At 39.4% G+C, this 20,363-nt stretch overlaps 1 protein-coding gene across 1 annotated transcript; it reads right to left on the reverse strand.

The window, feature by feature from the left end:
• Positions 1-2,024: 2,024 nt before the first annotated feature.
• On the reverse strand, positions 2,025-16,425 carry LOC109913346 (homeobox protein cut-like 1). Its single transcript, XM_048593346.1, has 2 exons — positions 16,165-16,425; positions 2,025-5,614 (listed from the first exon to the last, which is right to left on the reverse strand). Exons 1-2 carry the CDS (start codon positions 16,422-16,424, stop codon positions 4,828-4,830), a joined length of 1,047 nt encoding a protein of 348 aa, XP_048449303.1. The 5' UTR covers position 16,425; the 3' UTR covers positions 2,025-4,827.
• Between the last annotated feature and the right edge of the window lie 3,938 nt (positions 16,426-20,363).

A 20,363-nucleotide genomic window follows, 5' to 3' on the forward strand; every position in this document is an offset into this window, starting at 1 on the left:
ATGTCAGTATTGCTTTTATAATAGTGCTTTTGAGAGAAAATGTTCACCAAAATATGTTGGTGAAGCCACCAATAGGAAGGGTTTTATAGAAAAATATCTCTACAGCTCTGAACAGAATTTATTCTCCTTCTACAAGTTTTGACTTTACAAATTTTGTGCTTACATAACTGTATCACAACAGATTTTAAAAATATATTCTTAATAAAATATGCTCTAAGTGCTTTGGGGAATGTATTCCAACTTTTTTGGCTGTTGCATGAATTTCTGTCAGCCAGTTTAGTGACAGCAATCAAAAGGTATCTATGGGTATGACAAGAGTTTGACTCTTTCATTCTTAGCTTACTATCCTATTCAAGGCACACAATGAGTTCTGCTCTTTTGCTTTTTGCTATTTGAAGTAGCTTGAAATTTCAGCATTCAATGCCAGCATACACAAATTGAGCAAAGGTTCACAGGAATATTTGCTTTAACCATTATCTCTTAAGGTGGCTTGGTAGTGCAGACAGCAATTTCAGAAGATTTGGGTGCAATCTCACCCAAAACAAAGTTTAGGGCAGGGAGTTATAAAGATTGGTATTTCCTCATAGCTATTGTGGGTTAAAAGTGGAATGTATGTTGATAGTCTCAACCTTGTATCTAATGGACAAAACTCTTCAGTGCAAAAGCCTTTGATGGCAGGCTTTATGAGTAACAAGCTTAGGTTTAAGGAAGTAGATAGAAATGGTTCATACAAAGCATCCTAGCATAGGATTTAAAACTTCAAACAGAATCCAGCTTTTCTGTAGAACTGAAACTTATCAGAACTACAAATATTTCACAATATTGCGGCAGCACAAATATAACAGGCATCAATTAATGACAGTGGAAAACGCCACCAAGTCCAGTCAGCCTTTTGGGACCTTTTAAACAGGGGCCAGTAGCTCAGTGTGTGGTCCATCTATTCTCACTGCTCAACAGATGTACGGTTGCCAATGTGTTTGGAATTTTCCAATTATATTATGTCACTCTTCAGAACTGAAAGGCTTTGTTGCCAAATGGTTTACAAGCAAAATTAACAACAAATTTCAAGTTTGTAAAATTAGAGGGGGCCACAATTATTACTAGGTTCCTCAGAAGGCATGTTAGATTAAACACAGAATCCATGAATACACACTATCAAAATCATAAGTTACAAATCTCTTATTCTGACCAGGTTATCAAGTGATATTAAAAGGGTGTACATCTTGAAATGAAATGCAGCTTACTACTTCCAACAAACTATCTAAATTAAAAAAGTAAAACTTTAATTTTAATATATACATTTATATATAGAATGCCTGGAAAACATTCCCTAAAATGCAAATTAAAATGCAGCATCTGAATATATTTAACAGATTAATATTCACTTAATGAAACTGAAGCACATTGCCTGAAATGTAAATTTTTCAGCTGAAGCAGCCTACGTAAAAGTGATTGTGAATGGGAGGCGGGATTTCAATTATAGAGAGGAAGAACAGAACAATTGAGACCTTTTTATGGTTCTCAAAAGAAAAAGTATAGATTTCTCAATTAGTTGGACTTAATTTTCAAATGAATAAATACACAAAATGGAAATAAAGTAAAATGACTATATTGATCTCAGAAAGTCAGCTTCTGGAATTAGTTATAAAAAATAAAACACTTTTAAGACTTTTCTACTGAAGATACTTCATTCCAATAGTATCAGAATTAAACTCAAACAACTCTGGTTATTGAGTGCTAAGTCTTGCATATCAATGTAAAGTATTTGCTTTTAGGATCTACACATTTTCTAAGGCAGTGATCTGCAGGTTGTAGTTATTAAACTTAGTTTTATGTACAAATTATAATGAGCACTGTATGTCTTATGAATTACCACGCGATACTAAAACAGCAATGACAACGTAGAGACAAAAACTATGATTAATTATGAAATACACAAGGAACAAAATAGAAGATTAAAAATGAATAAAACCACATATCTGCCTGCTAAAAGCACTGCTGCTCATACTGCATTCCTTTCATCGGTCTATGTAGGCTATATAGACAATGTTGTAAAGAATAACGTGCACACACATTGCTCTATTTATCTCAGCAAGTTGTCAGCTTTTGATATTTTCCAAGTTTTTGTAACAATCGCTGTGTTACAGTGGCTATGGGACAATTGTACAGCTATTTTTAAATCCCTTGCGTGGGCCCTGCAGAAACATACACTTCTGTAAACGTTCCTGGGATAAAGTTATTACATTCTAAGAAACAGTATCAAAATCTGAAGCTTCAAGTTACATTTACATTGATTATATTATGTTCCAATTAAGTTTTAATTTCCTGAGTTGTCCAGTCTTATACACACATTACAAAGTAGACAATGTTAAGAAGGGACATGAGTGCTTTAGGAGAGGATGAAAAAGGTGGGTAGATTACCATTCCTCAAAAATATTTACTAAAATTTACTTATGAATTTTTTTTTTTGCCAAGTTAGCAAAATGAGAACATTGTCAAGAACATGGGCCTGGTCCCTGATCCTCCTCCCTTTCTTCATAAGGGTGCAAACTCGGGCACAATGTCTGGCAACAGCCTTCCTCATCTGCAACCAAGGGCTGACTTCCAACTATATTATATTGTGCAAAATTATGTTTAAGTGATATGCAAATTACGGTGCAGAATTACAAGGAGCAGTAGTTTAATGCTTGTGTTAGAGAGGGTAGGAAACAGAAAACTGAGTGTGGTAAGTGTCAATTGTTCTGAAATATTCTGTTTGATTACCATTTTGTTTACCACAGTCTCAAGTGCAAAGACTTTTTATGATAAAAGTAGTCCTACGGCAGAAAACTACTGTGCTAATGAACTGCAGTGTTACCTTTTGTTCTCTGGTTAACTAGGGCAGTTGTGTGTAGTGGGCAAGACAGAGGTCAGAATGGGACGGAAACACATGGTCAGTTTTCTGATTCAATGAGATTCTGATCTTTGGGCAAATCTTATTACGGAGTGTACTCCTCAACAGGAGAAAGGGAAATATCAAGATTATCCCTGACCATTACTCAGCACTGCCCAACAGAGCAAAAGAGTAGTTTCTGTGTCCTATTCATCTTTTTGGACGTGGCTGGTGAATGAGCCTGGGAGATCAAAAGTAATTGAAACTTGCCCTATTCATCATATACAGCTTGATATTGAGGAATGCTCTCTTGTGATCATGTATTTGAAGGATTCATTCTAACTTACTGCCTGGCAGCCTCCTAGAGCCCTTCCCTATGACTAGCTGGAGTTGAATCAGCACCACCTGTACTTAACAGCTAAGTGCTCAATCTACATGTACAGTTTATGTGTGAAGTATAATGATTATTTAACATATCATGCAGGTAATGCAGTTTTCCCTATAAACAGTCATAATCTGCTACAAAACTACACACAACTCACTGCGGTGCAATATCAGGTATATAACTCCTCAACCATAATTATTATAGAAAACAGAATTCATATATTATAATTAAAATGACAGGTTATGATTGTGCTACACAGTTACTTCAATGGATTCTGACCTAGAAGACAAACACAAAAATCATGATGCAATTTACACTGACAAACAACGTCTAATCAATATTTTGGAGCTTGAAAGATGTCAAGGAGCCAATATTTATCCAGTGAAACTTGTAAAATATCCCAAATACTGCCGGCAGTCTGACCCTCTAGAACAAGACTTGCTCCCTTTCATCCCTTCCTAACAATGGATAGAAAAAAAAAAGCACCTATAAATAAGCACAAAAATATTCTTGTATACTGAAATCATCTACTGTTAGTTTTAATTAAAGATATGGCAAGAAAAAAATATGTAACTTGTGACAAGCTAACTCATACATGCCTTACTGATGACACAGCTTATTGAGAAAAGGGTGGCAGTAACGCACTTTAAATGTGCATTGGTACATATGAAATCAGTCAGACCTAAGAATTCACGCATATACAACTTTCGCTCTCTCACACTCTCTCACACACATATAAAGACAATATGAGGTCTGATCAGCGTGCTTTGTGGTTTAGAGGTTAAAAAGCAGGTTACAAAATACCTAGGTTCAGATCTTGTCCTGATTTGGCCTAAAATGGAGTGTATTAAACAAACCCTGGCCTGCAGAGAAACCAGAGTCAGTTAAAGCTATGAAACAATGTGCACTACATATCATTATTCTAAATTCACATACAAGAAAACACTAACTCACCTACCACATCTTTTTTGACAAATTTTTTTTTAACGTGACCTTTTTTTAAAAAATAAGTGGACTAAATGTGTTTTTTTTCCTCTTTCAAAGTTTAAAACAGCAAGAATTCTCAAAATATCTAAGAAACCAAACTAGTGTGTTTAGAGTCAGATGACTGTGCAATCTCTCAGTGGCAACTGAACAGCTACAAAATTCTAGTCATTTGAAAACTCTCCAATCTTTTTCTGGTTAAGAAGTTAATAGTGTAATATCGCTCTGCTGCCATTTTATGGCAAAGGAGACCCCTCTTTAGCCGATGGGTGTCGCTGCTTGAAGCCCACTTGGCGGAGGGAGAAGGCAAAGCTGTAACAGTTAATCCCAGACAGTTTGAAAATCAGTCATGACACAAAAACACTTCAGGGTACAAAAGCTTAACTGCATGTTTCAACTCTCGCTTTGAAAATGCAATGATGAACGGAACTTAATGCTCTCCTTTTCTATATGCACCTTGGCCTATGGCATTTTTGCCCTGTGGCCTGCAGGGCATTAAGTGCGTGACAGGATAAAATGAGTAAAGAATGTCCAAGGTCTTTTAATACCTAACTCTCAGGAGTTGTGCATAATTAATAATTTAATCTCAAAATTCCCATTCAATGGGCTCTTCGCGACTTGCAGCTTTCTCCAAACGATGAATAATGTTGTTCAAGTTTGCTGCTTTCTTACGCCTTAAACTGTTCTCACGCAGACTTGTTTTTTGGGCAGGCGAGGATGTGTCAGAAAAGTTGAACAGGCCTTTCTGGAAGCCTTTTGTGGAAGAGGACGTGGTGCCCCCACAACCTGTGTTCTGTCCAATGCTTGCCTGCTGCACCAAAGAGGTATCTTCTTTCAAATCTCGGGAGGTCTCTGCTACAGTTGCCGACGTGGAGGCGGATGAGGTAGAGTTATCCTCTTCTACAACTGATTGGGCCGAGGGCTGGCTTTTTTGGAACTCCTCCAGGGATGTTCCTGACACATGTGCTTCTCGCTGTAATCTCTTATTTCGGCCTGGATGCTTCGGGATGCCCTCATCTTCACTCTCAGCGTTAGGAGAGACCATGGCATCTCCTTCTAAATGGGACAAGTCCTTTGTGTCAATCGCTGTGGCATCTTTAATGTCAGGCTGCACAACAGACTCGATATCTTCATCACAAACCGACTCTATCTGCCCTTCCTTCGGGGTTACACACCCTGTGCTGTAATTTTCCATTCCCATGGCATTATCCTTTTCTTCAGTCACTGCTTCCAAGTCTCCTCCGTCACAGCTTTCTCCTTCTGAGCTGTGACCTGTCCTACTTCCTCTGACAGATGGAGAGCCACTAGATCCCGTTTGACCATGAGGCCCTGCCTGCACTTCCTCAATGAATAGCTCCCTTCGAATGCGGGACCTGTAACATAACAATATTTAAATAAATTATTAAATAATACTTACATATTCCAGAGGTTTTCCTGAACTTTTATCACATTTATAAAACAACTCTATGAATATTAGATGGAACAGATACATAGACACACAGTTAACCAAGGTTGGGGCATTTAAATCCTAAACTCTGGAATCCCCTCCTTGCACTGTTCATCTCTCTAGCTCATTTTCAGGCTTCTTAAAACCTACTTCTCTGAAAAGACTTCTGATAACTTTAACTAATAAATCTCTGTGTGACTTGGTATTATGCTTAGTTGTATAATGATTTGGTTAAGTACCTTTAGATACAGTCACAGAATTACACAGCATGGAAACAGACTCTTTGGTCCAACTCATCCACACCAACCAGACATCCCAATCTGACCTAGCCCCATTTGCCAGCATTTTGCCCATATCCCTTTAAACCCCTCCTACTCATAAACTCATCCAGACACCTTTTAAATTGTATCCGCTTACACCACTTCCTTTGGCAGCTTGTTCTATACATGCACCACTGTCTGTGTCAAAAAGTTACCCCTCAGGTTCTTTTTAAATCTTTCCCCTCTCACCTTAAACGTATGCCCTCTAGTTTTGGACTTCCCCACCCAAGGAAAAAGGCCTTGACTATTCAACCTATTCATGTCCCTCATGATTTTAAAAACCTCCAGGAGGTCACCTCTCAGCCTCTGAAGCTCCAGCGTAAAAAACTCCAGTCTGTTCAGCCTTTCCCTATAGCTCAAACCCACCAGTTCTGGCAACATTCTTGTAAATCGTTTTTGCACTCTCAAAGTTTAACAACATCCTTCCTACAGAAGAACAACTAGAATTGCATGCAGTATTCTAAAAGTGAGCAGCCCAATGTCCTGTACAGCCGCAACATGATGTCTCAACTCTAACACTCAATGTTCTGACCAATGAAGGCAAGCGTGACAAATGCCTTCTTCACCACCCAGTCTGCAACTCCACTTTCAAGGAAATACACACCTCACCCCTTGGTCTCTTTGTTTGACCCTACCATGTTTTATGTTAAAGCTGCTACATAAATATAAAAATTATTGCTATTTAACATTATGAATGTCTATGTAAAGGTAAATAGTGATTGATTATTTCCATGAGTGATGTGAGGGTCAACGTTAAGATAACCACAGAAATTAGAGGTTAGAAAAGTAGCTCTTTACACAGAAAACATCAGAATCTAAACAAAAGTGCAATGGATTTTTCAGTGTAATTCACTGCGAGTTGAACATCTGGTGTTTAAAAATGACAGAACTAACACACCAGTTCCTTCCTTTAAGGATATGAAACAACTGCTGTAGATGGGCCCTTGCTGAAGATGGCAAGAATTTGTGAAAGATTTTGCAAATTGTTAGGTTCTTACATAGAAATGTAGAAAAGGAGAGTAGGAGTAGGTCATTCTACCCAGCAAACCATCTCTGTTATTCAACATGATCATAGCTGATGCTCCATGCCAGCACCATATACCTGCTCTCTCCCCATATCTCTCGATGCTGTTAGTCTCTGGAATTATATTTCATTCTTAAAGATGTTTAGTGGCTTTGTCTCCACCACCTTCATGTGTTAAAGAATTCCAAAGGTTCACCACGCTCTGAGTGAGGAAATTTCTCCTCATCTCAATCCAAAATAGCCTACCCTGTATCATGGCCTTTTATTGTAGATTCCCTAGGCAGGGGAAAAGCCATCCTTTAAGTCTTGGGCTCCTAGTTACAAGGATTTAGAAGCCGATTTATCTGCAAATAAAACTGTACCAACTTTTCACAAGTAACCTCGTTATGCTATTAAAATTGTTTCACACCTGCAACAGAGTTTTAGATGTGATGAATGTACTGGATGTGTTATAGGCATGTATCTGCCTTTGATATTCATACTGGCAGTTCAGCACTGTGCTATTCAAGATAGTCTTCAGTCTGCAGTGCCCCAATACTGAAACTAAAGGTTATAATGTTGAATGAGTTCAGTTCAACTGGAGGCAAATCTCAAGGATACTATCTTCACCATACTATGTAACTTGCATTAGACGTGCTAATAATCAATGCAAGAAACTGCCTCAGATACTTAGCAGAAAAATTGTCACAAAACAGTTGCTATAGAGCTATATGAAGAGATATTGCAACAGATGACCTAAAGCTTGGTCAAGGGCAGCTTTAAGAAACTGAGAAAAATAGAGAGGTGGAGAGATTTAAGTGGGAGGTGGGGATTCCAGAGCTGAGGCTCAGATGAAGGCAACATTGCCTGATTTAACTGTCATTATCTTATATCTCTGATGAGCATGCCAAACAACAATGTTAAAGATTCTTGTATGGCGAGATTAAGATAAAGATTACAATTAAACATAAACCAAATTAGTCATAATAACAAGATAGCAAGAACTGCAGATGCTGGAGTCAGAGAAAACAAAATATGGAGCTGGAGGAACACAGCAGGCCAGGCAGGATTTCTGAAGAAGGGTCCCGATCCGAAACATCAGCTCTCCTGCTCCTCTGATGCTGCCTAGTCATAACAGTATGACGCCAGTTTACATTGCTGAAGTAGCAATGAATTATTTAAATTTTCACTGTTAAACTTGTCTCCTTAAGCTTCTAAAAAACAAAAGCAAAATACATCATCAGCACCTACACATCAGATTTTGTGAAACCTAAACAAAAAATTGTTCTACTTAAGGTAAACTTCCTTGTTTTTCAAAACTAATCTTCAGGCCAGGAAACTAGGTCATTACTTCACTGCAACAAAACGATTTAAATTCTTCTGGCAAATTTCTCATATAACACTCATAGGCAGCCTGGGACCTGACATGCAGTCTTGCTGCAGACTAACTGCAGCAAATAGACTAAAGTAATACATCACATAATGATGGAAATCTCAGATACCTATCTTTCATATACCAGAAGAAAATAGCCTCTTTCATATAATAGTTGCATTTTAAAATCTAACATCTTACAGCACTTGTTCCCAGAAATCAGTCTGAATCAGAAACATTCTGCACATTTAAAGAATTTAATTTGGAGAGTGGGGAGAGGTACTATGTACAAATGAGACAGACAAAATGATTGGAAAAGATGGTCTGCAATTGTGGCAATAATAGCAAAAGCTTTTTCAGCTACATACAGCTGGAAGATTATGATGAATTATAAATGGATACTCAAAAAGACAGTAAGGAAGTTTCAAACTGGTTCTCAGGTTACGCAGAGTTGCTAAATGACAAATTTTGCATCAAGCATGATGTTTAGATTTGAAACGAAGGGTACTTTGCACTGAATATTTAAAAAATTCATTCAGATTTTGTGCATACTACTGGCTAGGCCAACATTTATTATCCATTCCTAACTACCCTTGAGAAGGTGATGGCAGGCCACCGTCTTCAGCCCCTGCAGTCCACATGAAGAAGTTACATCATATTGCTATTGGAGAGAGATCCAGGATTTTGACCCAGCAACAACGAATGAATGACAATATAATTCCACAAATTCAATGTAGCATGACTTGGAGGGCAACTTGCAGATATATGCGTTGCTACACATCTGATGCCCTCGCTCTTCTAGGTGATGGAGGTCACGGGCTTGGAAGGAGCTGTTTAAGGATGCTTAGTGAGTTACTATATCTCGTAGTTGGTACACATTGCTGTCACTATTTGTTGTTGGTGGAGCGAGTGGACATTGAAGGGTGCTAAATGGGGTGCAAACCAAATGGGCTGCTTTGTCCTGGGTCGTGTCAAGCTTATTCAGCATTCTTGGCGCTGCATTCATCTAAGCAGGTGAAGATTTCATCACACTACTGACTTGTGCCTCAAAGATGGTGGACAGGCTTTGAAGAATCAGGAGATGAATTACTTGTTGCAGAATTCCTAATATTACTGGTCCAGTTCAGTTTTTTACACCAATTGTAACCTACAGGGTGTTAATAGTGAGGAATTCAGTGATGGAAATCCCATGAAAATTCATGGGGTGATGGCCAGATTCTCTCTTCTTCAAGATGGGCATTGCCTGGCACTTTTTGGTGCAAATTTACTTGCCACTCATCAGCTCAAATCTGGATGTTGACTTGAGTGTCTTGCTCATTTGTAGGAAGACTACTTCAGTGTCTGAGGAGTTGTGAATGGTGCTGACCATTTTGCAATCATTCATGACGATCATCTTTTCTAACCTTATGATGGAAGGAAAGCCATTGATGAAGCAGCTAAAGATGGTTAAGCCAAGGATACTATCCTGAGGAACTCCTGCAGAAATGTCCTGGAGCTGAGACAACTGATCTCCAACAACCACAAACATCTTCCATTATGCCAGGTATGACTCCAACCAGTGGAGAGTTTGCCCCCTGATACCCATTGATTCCAGTTTTGCCAGGGCTCCTCGATGCCAGTGGCCTTGATGACAAGGGCAGTTACTCTCACCTCACCTCTGGACCATGTTTGAACCAAGGCTGTAATGAGGTCAGGAGCTGAGTGGCCCTGGTGGAAGCCAAACTGGGCGTCACGGAGGAAGTGCTGCTACATAGTACTATGGATGACACCTTCCATCACTTTACTGACAATCGAGTGTATACTGATGGGGCGGTAATGGCCGGGTTGGATTTCTCTTGCTTTTTTTTGGACAGTACATACTTGAGAAATTTTCTACATTATTTGGAGATACCAGAGTTGTAACTGTATTGCAACAGTATCGTTAGGGGCATGGGTGGTTCTGCAGCACAAGTCCTCAGCACTATTGCTAGAATGTTGTCAAGGGCCCAAACCCTTGGCAGCATCCAGTGCCTTCAGTCATTTCTTAACATCATATGGACAGAATTGAAATGGGACATCAGACCGTTATGATGGATCATTCACTCAGCACTTAAGGCTTGCAAATGATTCAGTCTCAATTTTTGCACTGATCATCACTGAACAGGGGATATTTTGGAACCTCTTCCTCCAGTAAGTTAATTGTCCTCACCATTTACAACTGAATGTTGCAAAACTACAAAGTTTAGATCTGATTTGTTGGAAGTGGAATTGCTTAGATATGTCAACCATTTGCTGCTTATGCTATGTGGAATGCAAATAGGGTGCCGTTGCATCTGCATCAGGTTGACTGATGTACATATGCCTGGTGTTGTTCCTGGCATGGCCTCCTGCACTCTTCATTGAACTATGGTTGATCCTCTGGCTTGATGATGATATAGTGGGGAATTGCTGGGCTGTGATGTTACAATTCTGCGGCTGCTGCCTACAGTCTTTACTTGCTTGATAGGCTCAAAATCTATCCCAGTCACTATGGCAGTACTGTCATGCAACATGATGGAGGGTATCCTCAATGCGAGAACGGGACCATGTCTCCAGAAAGATCAGTCTAGCCAATATAGACATGGACAGATGCATTTGCAATTGGCAAATTGAGGATATGGTCAAATAAGTTTTTCCCTCTTGCTGGTTACCTCACCAGCTGTGGTAAACCCAATCTAGAAGCAATGCCCTTTAATACTTGCCAGCTCAGTAAGTAGTGGTGCTGTTAAGGCACTCTTACTAATGGACTTGAAGTCCCCGTACAGAATACACTCTGAGTTCTTGCCAGCCTCAATTTGACCTTCAAGTGGAGTTCAACATTGAAGGAATGCTGATTCATCAGCAGTGGCAGCGATATGTGCTATAAGTAGGCAGTTTTCTGACCCACTGTTTAAACGACTTGATATCATGAGACTTCATGGAGTCTGAAGTCAATGGTGAAGACTCCAGGGCAGTTTCCTGCATACCACTGTGCTGTCATCTCTGATGGGTCTGTCAGTGGCACAGGACATACCCAGGAATGGTGACAATAATGTGTGGGATATTATCTATAAGGTATGATTCTGTGAGAATGCCTATCCCAGGATATTGCTTAACTAGTCTATGGAACAGCTCTTCCAATCCCTCAGCTGTTAGTAAGGAGCTCTTTACAGGGTCGACAGGGTTGGTGTTTCTGGTGCTTTGATTGACGCTGGGTGATTCACCGGTTTCATTCCTTTCACCTGACTTTGCAGCAGTGAGATACAATCGATTAGCCTTGTTAGGCCAGTTCAGAGGTCATTTAAGAGTCAACCACATTTCTCTGTATTTGGAGTAATGTGGAGGCCACACCAGGCAAGGATGACGTATTATCATTTAGTAGGGTTTGACTGGGAATAGATGGAAGGTCATATGTTAATTAACAGATAATAGGGTGACAAGAAGGGTTTTGTGCTGCAGTGGTAGTGCTTCTACCTGAGTCAGGAGGCCTGGAGTCAAGTCCCACCTTCTCCAGAGTAGCGTAATTGGCTGAAAATTTAACATGTATACATGGGGAACAAGTAAAAGTATTATTTGCATTTTGTGATGCGAGAGTTAGAATAAAACACTGACTGGAAAAGTATATTTCCCAAAAGAACTTTAGAGAATTAGATTTAAAAAAAAAATAACAATTGAAAATGGTTTCAAGGTTATCATTAAACTGGCTTTTAATTCAGATTAATAATTAAATCAAAATTGCTTATCTACTATGGTGGAATTCAAAATCATATCCCCAGCAGTTAGCTTAAATCTCGAGATTATTTCTCCAATGACTATATCACTATTCTCCTTAGGCTTCAGTACTAGATAATTATCTATTCCAGAGTGATTAAAAAGATGAGACAGTGGCAATAGCTCAATACGGTCAGGGATACAAAACTGGCTTGATGGTAGGAGACAGAGGGTGGTGGTGATGCAGGGTTAATTTTCAGACTGGAGGCCTGTGACCAGTGGTGTTTCACAAGAATCAGTACTGGGTCCATTTTTGTTTGTCATTTATATGAGCAATTTGGATGAGAATATAGGAGGCATGGTTAGTAAGTTTGTGGATAACACCAAAAAAGGTAGTGTAGTGGACAGTGAAGAAGCTTATCTAAGATTACAGATACCTTGATCAACTGAGTCAATAGGCCGAGGAGTGGCAGATGGAGTTTAATTTGGATAAATATGAGGTATCTATTTTGGTAAAACAAAATTAGGCAGGACTTCTACAATTAATGGCAGGGCCCTGGATACTATTGTAAAACAGAGAGACCTAGGAGTTCAGGTACATATTTTTTTCAAATTTGCGTCATAGACGGACAGGATGATCAGGAAGGCATTTAGCACACTGCCTTCACTGCTCAGCCCTTTCAGTATAGGGACTGAGACATAATGTTGATGTTATACAGGATGCTGGTGAAGGCTCTTCTGGAGTTGTGGCTACCCTACCATAGGAAGGATATTAAATTGGAGAGGGTTCAAAAAAGATTTACCAGGATGTTGCCAGGAATGGAACATAGGCAGGATAGGCTGGGTCATTTTATCACGAGTGTAGCAGGTTGAGGGTTATAAACCTTATAGAGGTTTATAAAATCATTAGGGGCATAGATAAGAAGAATAGCAAGGGTCTTTTCCGTAGAATGGCGGAGGTCAAAACTAGGGGGCATATTTTTAAGGAGGAGAAAGTTTTAAAAAGGACATGAGGGGCAACTTTATTCACACAGTGATTCATGTGTGGAATGTACTATCAGACGACATGATGGATGCAGGTACAGTTACAGCGTTTAAAAGACATTAGGATAAGTAAATGAATAGGAAAGGTTTGGAGGGATATGGACCAAATGCAGACAAGTGAGACTAGTTTAGTTTGGGAGCATGTGGGCATGGACTAGTTGGACCAAAGGGCTGTGTGGCTCCGAAACTCTCTGGCTCTATGTAGACTTGAGTTAGTTAATGAAAAAGAAGAAATCTGAACCAGGGAACTTTAGGCCTATCAGCCTGACAATTATTTCTGAGAGGTTGCTTGAGAAGATAGGCCTTTGCCTATTTAGTTTAGAGCAGCACAGACTTAGAGGTGATGGATCTATGAAACAACTAAAGAACTGTCTTGTTTCCCTATTTCAATTCTAGTTTAACAGATTGGGGAGCATGAAGGAACATAAAAGAAAGAATGGACTTCAGCAACTGAGTGATTTACCTGTTACCAGACAGCAAGGACCCTCTGGAGTATGCTATCACGTGCGTGGGGGTGCCTTGTGTTCCCTGCCTTCAGACAGAACCTGACCACTTTCTAACGTATGTGTCAAAAGCATCATGATTTGGGGCAGGTAATTTTAAACCAGCTAGTCTTTCCCTCCCCATCGATTCTACATGACTTATGTCTAGGCTTGCACTGCTCCCTCAAAAAAACACCACCAAAGCAGATTAACTAGTCAGGAAGGTTAACACAAGCTTGAGGAACAACATTTCATTGTCTTATTAGGAACTTCACAGCCTTTGCAAGTTCAATTTTGAGTTCAGCAATTTCAAATCATGCCCTTTTTGATGGCATCTTCTGCTATTGGTCTCACTTTTCCCATTCACATTTTTTTTTTTAAGTCCACCATTTATTTAATTTTAATAATGCAATCTTGTTTTTTAAACCTTGGAGCATTATCCCTGGAGACAGAAGCAAGAGCTAGTGTTTCAAGTTTGGATCCTTACATCAGAACTGCAATAACTCTGTTTCTTTTCCCCTCTTTCCACAGTTGCTGTGCAACTTTGAGTATTTCAAATATTTTCTATTTTTTATTAATTCATCATTATCAGTCCAAGTCCTTTGCACTCTCCCAAGTTAATTTCCCTCAATTACCAAAGTGCCCATTTAATTTCCTTTTGAAATTATTCACCATCTCAGTTTCCACATCTTGTGGGCAGCCAGTTCCAGATGACCACTCACTGTGTAAAAATGTTCGTCCTCATACCCTCCTGCACTTCTTGTCCAAAACCTTAGATCCTAGTCTGTTTCTCCTAGTTGATATACCATGACCAATTCCACCTCCAGAAACATCTGTCAAATGTGTGGTCAAAGATGCAGCTCTAGGATTGGGCTCATCACCTACACAAGGACCCATGACATGATACAGAATTTCCTAGGTGGACAACTGTTGCAAAGTTGTGTAGAGCACTTGTGAGTTGGAAAGCAGGGGGTTAGAACTTGCAAAAATGATAGGGGCGGGGGGGGGAAGAATGCATAATCCCTTTAAGAGGTGGTGTGCTTTTCTAAGCTTGGAGATTTAGATAAAAATGTCGGCAAACAGCCACAGATATACAGGCAGTCCTAAAATTGAAACATGTGTATCAATTGGCTGTGTAATTGGAAACCTTAGGATTGTTTTGATGTTTTGGCAACTAGGTTGAAGATCAACCACTTAAAGTATGAAAACCAATTGAATTTAAATCAGAAGGTTTGGCAACCTCTGACCAATGTTATTGTAAGGAAATTAATGTCACCCAAGGTATACAAGAAGAGAGTTTTTGAAAATCGGGGGAGAGCAAACTGCCATCTGAGGAATAGACACTTAGCTCTCACAGAAATGTCTAAGCTTTCTGAGAAAGCACCATTTTTTCATAAAAGGTACCACAGCACTTCTAGCTAAAAGTCCTCACAGAAGAATTCACAGAGAAAACATCCCTGATAGAAGGATCAGTGGAAGAAAGGCATCTATGACTGGACAGACAGTGGAGAAGGCAGAACATTCCAGAAGACACACCCTGTATGGACTTTGAGAGTCTAAGTTTTAATTTTGTTTTATTATTGTTGGGTTTTTATAAGTGGGATTTGTATTTATTGGAACAGCATACCATTAGAATTTTGTTCTGTTTGGGAATAGTAGTTAAGGGGGAATTGTCTGATTTGTTAGTAGTTCTGTCAATTTGTTCACTATTAGGGTTAAATAAATAAATTGTTACTTATTGCTTATGAATTGAATATCAGGGATTTTCTTTCATTTAGCCACTCCTTTTTAACAGATTATGCAATGTCTCAAATGTCCTCGCATCCTCCCTAAACAGTGGTGACCAGAACTAGTTGTGGCCTAACTGGTGCTTTATAAAGGTTTTGTATATCTTCCCTGCTGTACTACTCAACGTCTCTATTTATGAAGCTTAAGATCCTAGATGCTTTGTTAATGACCCTGCCAACATGTTCTGTGTCTTTACAGATCTATGTACTTGAATTCATTGGTCGCTGCTCAAACCCTTGAGCTGCGCCATTAAGTCCATATTGTCTCTCCCTATCTTTTCTGCCAAAAATGCATCATCTCATACTCCTCTCTATTTGCTACTTGTCTCCCCATTCAGGTAGCCCTGCTGCAGTTGATTTGCATCACTCTCTGGGCTTAACACAGTTCACTGGTTGTGAAGTATGTTGAGGAACCTGGAGCTCGTAAGAAGTGCAATATTTCTTTACTTCATTATACTTGTTCCCTTCAGGCCTCAATAGTGACTGCTTGTAACTTTTTTGTCTGGTGTCAGAGTGCAGGTGGGTAGTGTAGTTCTACCAGCATTAAATGGAAATTACAATGCTCTCTGCAAATCTCTTCATGAATGTCTTTTCTTTCCCTCTCTTATACAAAACCTGATGTCCTTGAAATGAGCACCAAGTATTGAGACTTTCAGTGTGCACATTGTACAAATTGCTGAATGCTTCTCATCCACTGACTTGCTGCGCTCAATACTAAGGGCCATTTGTATCTAAAGTCAAATAACAAAGAGGCACTCACCTGTAGTTATGAAACCAATTGATGACAGTGCTGGTTTTCAGATTCAACTGAGCAGCAAGTTCTTCAATAGTTTTTGGGGATGGATATGGCTTTAGCTGGTAAGCTCGCTTCAAAGCTTCTTTCTCTTCAGGGGCCAACACCACTCTGGGCTTCTTCAGATGAACCTGTGGCTGGGGACTGGCGCTCTGACTGTAGTCAAGTCCAGCAACTGAGGAGTCACTACCGTGACCGTCACTCACTGAGCTATGTCGGCGTTTCATGTAGGCTGAAAACAAAATATTAAACTTCCAGTTCATCTTATTGTTAGTAAACAAAAATGACATTTTAATCTAAAAAATATATCAAGCTGATAACTGAGCATTCATCAAACATCCCTGATTTTAAGTGAGTTTAGAACCTGAAGTTTCACCATATACAAGATTCCTTTGGGGACTGGACAGGGTAGATGTAAAGATGTTTCCCTTTGTTGGAGATTTCAGAACCAGAAGGCAATGTCAGAATAAGGGGTTGCACATTCAAAACATGGTGAGGCATCCCCTCCCTCAGAGGGTAGTGAATCTGTGGAATTCTTTACCACAGAGGGCTGTTGAGGCTCGGTAATGAAGTATAATTAAGTAAATCAAGACTGCGACAGTCAGATTTTTTAATCAGCAAGGGAATCAAGGGTTATGGGGAAAAGGCAGGAAAGTGGAGTTGAGGAATATCAGATTAGCCATGATTTCATTGATTGGCAGAGCGAACTTTCTGGGCTTGATAGCCTACTTCTGCTCCGACATCTTATGGTCATTAAAATGGCACAGAAGTTATTTAATCAGGACCAGATAAATGTCAAATGGAAGAAGGGTCACACAATAATTCTACCACCAGACTAGTGGTCTGCTTTGGAATCATGGAACTGGGCAGGATCCTTAGGCTGGCTCATTGAAGAAACCACCCAATCAGTCCCACTTTCTTTGTATTCTCCACAGCTCTATATATCTTTCCTTTCTATTATTTGCCCAATTTACTTTTCAAATTTACTTGTGAATCTCCTTCCACTACACTTTCAGACAGAACATTCCAGATCATAACATTTCATTAAATCATTTCTTCCTATTCTTTTGTCCACCTAATTTTCATCCAACTACACGGAATGGGCAATCCACTTCATCAAGCAATGATTCTGTGCTGCTGACCCGAAGGAAATATGGGAACCATCCATAGAATAATAGATGAGTAATTCACTGTTTAATATAGAAGTAGTGACATAAAAGTGACTTTCCTCCTGTCCCCTAGCTTGCTAAGCCTAATAGCCCTGAAGGCTCCCCTCTCTTCCATCCCTGCCCCAATGTTGAACTCATTTCTTTTCCTAGTCTCTCTCCAATTATTGCTCATGCCCTCCCCGAGCTCAGCTTGTCCCTGAAATTCACCTCCAGCTCTCTCAGCCCTGTTCCAACTTAATTACCAACCATGGAAATTCAATTCCTGATGAGATGGTTAATGCTTTCTCTTTTCAGGTGCTATCATTCTCTCCTCAATGTTGCTATGAGCACTCCTCTCAAGAAGCGAAGCCTTGACATATTTCAAATTACTGCCCCTTTCTTCAACCTCCCTTTCCTCTACAAATTCCTTGAATGTGCTGTTATCTTTCAAGTCGGACTCCATCTTTCCTGGAACTATTTGAATCTCTCCAATCAGGATTCCACCTCTGCAACAGTAAAGCCATCATGACATCTTATGTATTTGTAACAAAGGCAACCTATTTTTTCTAATCAACGTGTCAGCAGCTTCTGACAGAGTTGATCATATTGTCCTCCTCCAGTGCCTTTCATGCTGTGAGAGATGGAATTTTGCTCACCCCATTCTCATCTATCCAATCAAAGCCTAACAAACACGAGTGGCTTTTTTTTTCTGTTCCTGTGCCATTTCCTCTAGAATCCCTCAAGGATCCTCTGGTTTCCTTTGAATTCAAAGCTACGTACTGCCATTTGCAATGTGATCTGAAGGCTCGGTGTTAGTTTTCACACATATGCCGACTAGACCCAGTTTTGAGTTACTTTCTCTCAACTCTTCCACTGTTGCTAGATTATCAGACATCTTATTCAACATCCGGGACTGGATGAGCAGAAATGCTGTGTACCTAAGGATTGGAAGACCGAAGCCTTTACCTGCTGTTCCCCCCCCTTGATTCCAACCCTCTTCCTGGCAACTGTATGAGGTTGACTCAGACTATTCATAACCTCAGTATCATACTTGAGCTCAACGAGTCTTCAAATGGGTAATCATAATATCACTAAGACTACACAGATTCATTTCCGTAAGATCAACTGACTATCGAACCCCACTTCAACTTCTATGCCTTTGTTATCACCAGGCTTAGCTGTTGTAACAAAGATCTGGCTGGCTTTTCTTATTGCACTCCATTAACTTGAAGGCATCCTAAACTCTGCTGCCCATATCTTAACCATCCCTAAATCCCAATCATATCTGTCCTCACCAACCTAGTTTTCAAATGAGCAATGTTCAACTTAAAAAAATTCTTATCCTTTTTCAAATGCCTCTATGGTCTCACCCGTCCCTAGCTCTGCAATGTCTCGTAACAACACAAGCCCCAGAGATATCTACATTGCTGATCATTTCTGATTTGGATTACTCCACCACTAATGATTGTGCCTTCATCTACTGAGGCCCTAAACTATGCAATTTCCTCTATAAACCTCTTCATTTCTCCACTTTTCCTTGCAAGACTATTTCTCAAAACCATATCATTTTGAGCAAGCTTTTAGCTATTTGCCCTAACAATCTACCTATGGGGCTCAGTGAAATATTTTATTTTATAAAGCCCTGAGGTATCTTAGGAGGTTTTATTATGTTAAAGGTGCCATGTTGTTATTTTACTTAAAATTAAAATATCCAAGGAACAAATGCTGAGATTTACTCTGATATTTTATGAGAAGGTAAATGTAATTGGATGGATAATCTTATTTACCACCCAAAATATATTTCAGTGACATGAAAGGCTTATTCTATATTGCAGTAAACAATAACAGTTAGTTCACGATGTCCTTTATGGAAACACGTTCTAAATCTTTATTCTGTGTTTACTCCTTAACATGTTGTGACAAATAGTGTGTCACACAGGAACAGTTAAAACCGTCCATGTGAATAGTATTGTTGGTTATTCATTGTAAATGAACTATTAAATGAGCAGTAATGACTGCCCAATATAAATCATCAACTAAACATTACCTGTACAACAGATGATTGTGTGATAAAATCATCATTGGATACAACTTATATCGAACTCCAGTCCCCTTCACTGTACAAATTATAAACGTTTTGTTGATCTCAGCCTTCTATTGTTTCACTTTTACATTAACGTCTTGCTTTTGGCTCAACATTTGATAGATATCATGAAAATGTGAGCTGTCACACAGGTGTCAGAGCCCAGAGCAAGAAAAGGTAGCTGTCAGCAACAAATTTATCAGTATTATTAGTTATGATTGTATTGTGTGGCAGAGAAAGTATGATGGGTTGAATGGGCTACTCCCAGTTTTCGTGTGCATGTTTAAAAAGACAGCAGTTTATGTTTGTCACCTTTGACGTGCACAATTAGTTCAAAGTGTTTCTTTTCAGCATAGTGACGCATACTAAGCAGATATAGGAATGAAGTTAGTCACAGAGGAAACTGCTGAGGAGGTATCTGAAATGACAATTAGCAAGAAGAGGTTAAATAAAGTTCCAGAAGATGGAGTCATGGGGGCTGAAGGCTTTACAGGGGCAAGAGAGGGACATGGGATAGTGAGAAGTAAACCAAAGCAGGAAGAGTATCAAGACATGATGCTGGAGATGAATCCATTAAATCACATATCCTCTTGCCAGTTAATGGTCAGTGGAAATGGACTTAATGAAGAGTGGCAGGTGCCCAGAGATTACAGAAAAAAAAGGACTATAAAGTGGTGAAAATTGTTCTGCATATCTAGTGCATGCTTAGTACAGTTTCCCAAATAATTCCAGGTGCAGAATGACTACCTAGTGTATCTAGGTGTACTAGATACACAGGCCAGATATATCTCTGATAGCAAAAGCATAAATGTGCACTATAACTCAATAATTAATTCTAAACTAGAGTCAATAAATCTGGAGTGATCATTTAATCAATGCTCTTCAAGTGGAAGTCATTGACATGTTTTAGCATCATACATATCATATCAATACAA

The sequence above is a fragment of the Rhincodon typus genome, unplaced genomic scaffold, assembly GCF_021869965.1.
Source record: "Rhincodon typus isolate 14 unplaced genomic scaffold, sRhiTyp1.1 hic_rhity00002697, whole genome shotgun sequence".
NCBI lineage: Eukaryota > Metazoa > Chordata > Chondrichthyes > Orectolobiformes > Rhincodontidae > Rhincodon > Rhincodon typus.